This window comes from Centruroides sculpturatus, unplaced genomic scaffold, assembly GCF_000671375.1.
Source record: "Centruroides sculpturatus isolate CEXI.00-Female unplaced genomic scaffold, Cexi_2.0 scaffold2019, whole genome shotgun sequence".
In the NCBI taxonomy this organism is placed as follows: domain Eukaryota; kingdom Metazoa; phylum Arthropoda; class Arachnida; order Scorpiones; family Buthidae; genus Centruroides; species Centruroides sculpturatus.
The window spans coordinates 73353-81131 of record NW_019386437.1 but is presented as its reverse complement, the minus strand read 5'-3'; the positions used below and the strand labels follow the sequence as shown (position 1 = coordinate 81131).

The following is a 7779-nucleotide window of genomic DNA, read 5'->3' as shown; positions in this document are numbered from 1 at the left end:
TTTTGCTGAGCATATATATATATAATCTTATTTTTTTTCTATAAAAATTAAAATAATTAATTATAAAGTAGAGATTAAAATTAATTTTAAAACATTCTTTAATACAAAATATTATCTCTTGACTTGATTTAATGTATTTAATTGAAATATACGTAGCAATAATCATGTTGCAGACAGAGTGAGGAATAAGTAAACAACAATTCAAATCAGTGTGCATGATCGCCTGGGCGGCACATAAATTCTCGTGCGCGGCAACAATTTGAGCAGTGCGCGGCCGCGCAGCCGCGCAGCATACACGGATATTGGTCTAAAGTACAAACACTAGCGACAGCAAAATTTATTAACTCTGATCTGTACAATTGCAGTTTATTACCCCAGTCCTCTTTGGACCATGTATTTTTTGGAAACTATCACGTTTAGTTTGGAAACAATCACGTTTAGTGATCTTTTCTGCCACGTCTTTTCTCGTAAGCTATTCCTAAGTATGTTACACGGGTTCGATAGTTTCAGTCTTGTTCAGCCCAAAACCTTGAAAATATTTTTTACCCGAGTTTTATATATTGAGTTGGAAAAATAGTCTAAAAAGGAAGGTCGACTTCGCCTTAAAGACAGTATTTCTTAAGTTTTAGGTATTTACATCATGGCGTTTTTTTCCAACTTGCGAATCAAATTCAAGAAAATGTAATTGAAAGATAACGATTGATTGCGGTTGATGACGTAAGAGTTATTATGTTTACAACTAACAAGTAAGACGTCTCGCGGCCTTGCCTCTCTCCCAACCCACCAGACTGGAAAGTGTGTATGAAGGTTGTCTGGGTTCTGCTTTGATCTAAGGATTGTAAATAAAAGATAATTTTAATATATATATCAGTGGCATGCCATCATTAGAAACGGTAGAAGCGCTGCTTCCCTTATATTTTATAAAAAGTAAATACATATTAATTTTAATTATATGAAGATAATCGCACAATATTTTATTATAACCGCATTATGTATCTTATTACAAATTTCTATACTACACATGAAAAAAAAGATAAGATCGCTATTGTATATTCGAATATTAGTGGCGAAGTGGAATCTCTGTATTGTCAGATTCCAAAAAGCCAGATTTGCGCACGCGCTTTACAGAGCACCAACCTCACCCGGTTTAGCCGGTGGAAGCCTACGACCTTGGGTCGATGCTTGGGTCGATAACGCTTCCAATTCTATCCGGGACCGGTTCTAGGCTGTTAGCCGCCCGCCCGCTAGATATTTGGCCGATTACGTGAATAACGAGTAGATTTATAACTTAACCCAACCGATAAGAATTNTACTATTTACATACAACGGTTATAGTATTTTCTTTTCAATACTGAATGTATTAATCATATAATTTACGTACAGTACATCGATAAAATTATATTATTTTTTTTCGATATGTGACATGTTTATGTAGTCATCCGTCTTCCCCGCTCTCTCTTGCTAGCGTAAATGCAGTAGTTGTTGAATTCTGTGAACAGCGAGCTACTCTTGTTTCGCTGCGCTAGCGAAGGAAAAACAGCGCGAGCAAGAAGAGAGGGGCAGAGTCTTCGACGTCATCGGTTGTGCTAGCGCATGTTTGCTAGCGCTTTGCGAGAGCAAAGCGCTAGCAAAGTAAATTAATTAAAACAGTAAATTAATCATTTTGGTAACTTTAATCAATGCTGAACGTACATTTCAAGATCGAGAAAGCGCAATTTTTTGCTTATTTATGTAAAAGATCAAGGGAAAAGTAATATAACTAAGTTATTTTTTAAGAGATCAAAAAAGGTAACAAATCAAATGAAAACTACCTTATGTAGAAACGAAAACTACTTATTATGTAGTTTAGTCATCTATATACCCGTATATAAAAGAACAAGTCCTGATAGGATAATTAACGCAGAGCCGAAACTACGGGTGCTAGAATCTTAAAAATTTGAGGGTGTGTTCCTTTTGTAAAGTTTAGACGTACTAAGAAAAGATTTTACGAAATTAAACCCTAAAGAAGTGAAAAAGGGTAAAAGATTTGTATGAAAATTTTTACTGTGTGGGCACATTAAATCGAAACTTAGGTCATAAAATGTGAAAAAATAATAATTAATTATCTGTAATTTTATGAAATCATCCTTTATTATAAACTTGAAAATTAAATTAACTTTCTTGTTTCATTGTACAAAATTATTTATTATAACTGAAGTCAATAAGTGGTAGGTTATGGTGCAGAAAAATCAACTTTTCCGCATTTTTGGGAAGAAGTCTGTTCCTCTTTCCTTCGTATACGTTTCCTGCTTCACTAAAAAGCCTCTCTGAATACACGCTGCTTGCAGGAGCTGATAAGTACTCAACGGTCAGTTTGACTAAACATTGGGAAAATTTAGATTTATGCGCAGCCCACCAGGCAAATGGATCGTCGTTTCCCTTTAAAGTTTTAATGTTTAAGTTCTTATCAAGGTCACCTGTTATAATGTTCTTTGAAATAGAAGCTATTCCGACTCCGTTGTCATCATCGATGAAGTTCTCAGCAACTACTTCATCATAGCACTCCCAGAAAGATGTGCGAATGCTTTGTCCAGGCTCATCGGTTCTTTTACGTTTAGACTGCACGGGAGAAGAACGCACGCTTTCATCGCTGCTGGTATCATAGTCTGAAACTAAATCTTCAACCAGAATGTACTGCCGGGCTCTTTCTTTTTGCAGTTGGTTCGTGAAGAAATTCGTCTTAAACCTTGGATCTAACAAAGTTGATATCAGGTAGTTTTTATTATCGTCAATCTGTGAAAAACGTTGTTTTATCCCTTGTTGCATGGCGATCGCCATAAACTTTAATTTAGGTGCTAGGTCAGAAGACACGGCCTTGTTGCAGTAGCGGTTAAGAGTAACAACATGGGGAATAATTTCAGATAAGCATGAATAGTTTGAGCTAGTAATTTTTGTTATCTCTTCAAATGGCTTTAATAATTTCAGTAATTGGTCTACAATCTCCCACTGCTCTGCAGTCAGATTAGATATGTTTACTGTATCAGTTAGATAGAGGGAAATAGCTCGTTTTTGTTCAAGAAGCCTTTCTAACATATAAAAGGTAGAATTCCACCGTGTTGTTATATCTTGCACTAAATTATGCTTGGCTATTCCCAGCTCTTCCTGAATTTTTTTCAGTTTTTCTTGTGCAGTACTCGAATGATTAAAGTGGGTTACTATTTTTCGTCCCACAGCAATAGTTTCTCCGATCTCAGGTTGAATTTTGAGAGAGTCTTTGATTACTAACTGTAGTGTATGTATGAAGCAACATGCAGAATTCATTTTAGCCTCACTGACAGCCTTAACAATATTGCGCCCATTGTCATGAACAATGACGTGAATTTTTGATAAAGGGCATTCCCACCGGCTCAGTATTTCTTGCAGAGCATTTGCTATATTTTGCGCAGTATGTTGCCCTTCAAAGTGTTTTACATTAAGTGCAGCATGTGTCAAGTTAAAATCTCTGTCAAGCCAGTGTGCAGTGAAACTGAGGAAACTGACAGAGTTTTGCAAGCACGTCCACAAGTCGGTAGTGATTGATATATAATCTGTGTCTTCAAGCTTTTTTTTAATCTTTGTTACTACTTTTCCATAAAGTTCAGGAATTATTTTCTCTGAAAAGTACGGTCTACTCGGTATGGCATATCTTGGCAGGATCTCATTTAACAATCTTTTCAAACCAGATCTTTCAACTATGTTCAGTGGTTCATTATCAATCGCTATCATTTCGGCAATCAGATAATGGTATTTCACAGCCCGAGGGTCATTTATATCCCACTTTTTTGTTTTTTCTTAGCAGTCATAAAGGGTTAATAATCCTTCGGTTTTAATATTACTTTGTCATTATATTACTAAAACAGGTGATTAAGTTTTTGTCATCACAATCAAGTTGTTATATTTGCATCCATGCCATTCACCACAATTCTTCTGTTTATAAAAACCAGAAGTGTTCGATCCTAACCGTTTCTTGCCTGAAACTTCGAAAGTCTTTCTCCTTACACTTTTCTGCCATTTTCTGCCGGTCCACGAAATTGTCTCGGTAAGTGTTTACTTGCTAAATTGTAAAAAAACAATAGTTTTTCAATAAATTTATTTAATTACAGGAAGTAAACTTGCAATGATTAAAATGAAAACAGTTTTGGCAAATGTTCTACGGAATTTTAAAATTCACTCTTTGGATCCTCAAGACAAGATCGTTATGTATTACGAAGTAGTCATGACCCCAGTATCAGGTATTAGAATGTGGGTAGAAAACAGATAAATTAGAAGCTGAAGACAAGAAAGAACGTTAGGATAATTTTTATTACATATCTACTTGAAAATATACCAAATAATCTAGGCAAGTATAATTATAGAAGAAACCCATCGCTTTGGTCTTCATTGTATATCGTTATTACACAAATATATATCGTTGTTTGGAACCTTGTAAGCCATATCAAAGTGGTTCTATTCAATTGAAGATTTATAAATTCTTTTTTGTTTATTAACATAATTTAGGAATAATATAAGGTAAAAATATAATCGTAAGGAGAATGAAATTTATATAATTGATAATCGTATAAATAATAAATTTGATTATTTGCTAAAAATGATAACAGTTTTATGTATTTTGTGGATGAAGTGCCTATTAACTTTCTATTAAAGTATTAGTTGAATTACAAACTCTTTGTTCACTTCAATTTGATATAATATGCAAGTAATATGCAAAATTTTCATAAATTAATTTTGAAATTTAAGCATGGAAGGTTTATTTTGTATAAGTACAATAATCAGATAAAGAATTTTAATAGTTACTTCGTTAGAACAATTACGTAAATATTTTAAGCATATTATTATAAAATGTTTGAAAAATTAACAATAACAAAAAGTTACATGGAAGAATCTAATTTTTGAAAAAATTAAACGAATGTATTTGAAATAAAATATTTCACTTCTTTGAGTTGCTGTAACATTTGCTATCGACAAAAAGTATCGAATGTTATGTTAATTACGCTAAAGTAATTATGTTATTTAGTAAATTTCAAAATAACATATAAGTAAACTACGGCTACTCATTAAAAATCTTATCTATCTATAAACGTTGACAGGTAGATCTGATCTATTTGTCAACGTTTACAGGTCGCCTTCCATTCCTTTCATCTAGCATAAATTTTTCCTGTTCAGGCTGATCAATGGTCAAAAGAGTAGACATAATCAGTTGTTTTGTAATTCATAGATTATATATATTTTTGAAACAAAATATTTCTTTCTTTTATCGATTTTCCATGGTCATTCTTATATCGAATCTAAGAAGAAGGATGACTTTATCTGATTCGATAATCTTATGGTACAGAGAGGTCACTCGAAAATCTCAAATAAATTTGGCTAAACTGTCTTCATCTTCACCATGGCGAATGTTCGACCTGAAGAAAGGCGAATTCATAACACACCTTATGTTGCCGAGATAATTCCCATAGGCCATCCTCAGGTTAAACCAGAGAATCGGAACATCGGAGTTTCAAAACNCATGGTCATTCTTATATCGAATCTAAGAAGAAGGATGACTTTATCTGATTCGATAATCTTATGGTACAGAGAGGTCACTCGAAAATCTCAAATAAATTTGGCTAAACTGTCTTCATCTTCACCATGGCGAATGTTCGACCTGAAGAAAGGCGAATTCATAACACACCTTATGTTGCCGAGATAATTCCCATAGGCCATCCTCAGGTTAAACCAGAGAATCGGAACATCGGAGTTTCAAAACGTAGAATAAGTATATCTACGTTCATCGAATTAATAACGAAAAATAAGAAAATGACAGAAAAATAATATATATAAATGTAAATATAAAAGAAAAACAAAATCATATATAATAATAATAATAATAATTCGCTAATAATATCTTGAACAAACATATAGGAAGGAATAGACAACAATGAAATCGGAGAATGTGGTAATATTATTTTTCCAAAACATTTAATTATTATACGAATCTAATTATTTTTTAATTAGAAATTTTATTCGACTTATGTCGGACAAATCTTCAGGTAGAAAATTTGGCAAAATGGTCTAAATNATGATATTAACCTGGTGTTGTCTTGTAGTTTTTCTCTTCAGTCTAATTGTCACGCGTTATATTGTTGTATAATTTGTCTTTTGTATTGTTATTTATTACAGTTTGTGATTTCAGTTATAAGAGCCCGTACATACAGGGCTTTCCCTTGTACTAAATAAATAATAAATAATAATAATACTAATAAAATAAAAATATTTAAAAACCAGTACTTTAATAAGTCTTAATGAAAAATCTAAAAATCAACTTATATTTGTCAGAAACCATTTAATTCTCATGACTTAACATGAAGAATCATCTATTTTTTCTGAACAGTCAAGAAACACAAAATTACTGTTAAAAATCGTTTGTTTCTAATAATGAATTACTTTTCACATTATAAGGCCAATATAAATGCGAAATTGAACAATTTTCTAATTAAACTTTTAACCATTTGATCTAATTACTTCAGAATATTATATGTGTATTCGTTGGTCTTAAAGGAAAAAACAACTTAAAATATTCTAATGGTAGGTGCTGAAAAGACATTGTAAAATACGAAAAATTCATACATTGGAAGAAGTGTTGTTTCTTTCGACGTCTTCCACCCAGAAAAAGTGAAAGACCCAAAAAAACACTAAGAAACACTATTCTCATTTTGATTCATAATAAATTCATCCAGAGCATTAGCGTTAATAGTCGCATGATAATAGCAGAGATCAGCTAATATCTCTACGATAGAGTATCGATAATTATTGTCTTAACCCTGGATGTGAACTCGAGTTGCTTGGATCACAAGCTGACATTATTTCATCTTGTTAACAAAATTGGTTAAAAAAATTGCTATAGATTGAACTGGAAAATGCGTAATTTTACAAAACTATACAACTCGCAGAAATATATATATTAAATTGATAAGTATTTTATGCGAAACCATCTCACATTATACTAAAAGAAGAGTCCTCTCAACTGGGGTCACATGGACCCTATGGGTTCATGTAACATTACTGTGGATCCACAGAAAAGAAAATTAAATTGTGGTTTACAGTGATATTTTAGTGGTCTATCAGGTAATTCTACTTCAGAACAATTGTTTTACTAAGAATTAAATTTCTATAGTATATATATTGTGAACTTCTTTACTTCTCATTTTTTTGCATAAGGGTTATAATATAAATCGTTTAAAGTATTGAATACTTATACAACATATATAATTCATTGGAAAAGGTCAAAGAGAGATTATAAAGCTGGGGGTTTGCTTAGCATGCCCCACATGCCTAAGAGAAAGTTTGGATTGTCAATATATTTTTTTATGTGAGAAGAAATATGCCAATAATAATTTATTCTAACGTGTAAACTCTTTAATCATTTGCGTTTGCTTTTACATTGAGAGCTAGTGACTAGCCGTTTTAAGTTGGTGAGATGCTTGTGGGAACTCGATCACTTGCTCCTGTTGAGGTTTTCCACAGCAAACAAGTGCAAATGCATCACGTCATTCGAAGCATTTAACACGGCCAGATTGTATCGAAAGCTTGCAGTACTCAGTTAGCACACACTTATTGTGTGCGGGGGTGGATCTGCATTAGGGACTAAGAGGGTTAAAGCCCCGGGCCCGCAGGGTTAATGGCCCACAAAAATTGAATTATTATCATAAATTTTTAATACTTTTTTATTATAATATATTTCATATATTTCATGTGTAGATATAATGGGCTTTATAATAGTCC

General features: G+C 32.7%; 1 protein-coding gene across 1 annotated transcript; it reads right to left on the bottom strand.

The window, feature by feature from the left end:
* Positions 1-2178: 2178 nt before the first annotated feature.
* On the bottom strand, positions 2179-3744 carry LOC111614966 (zinc finger BED domain-containing protein 4-like). Its single transcript, XM_023356336.1, has one exon. The coding sequence runs from the start codon at positions 3742-3744 to the stop codon at positions 2179-2181; it is 1566 nt and encodes a 521-aa protein (XP_023212104.1).
* Between the last annotated feature and the right edge of the window lie 4035 nt (positions 3745-7779).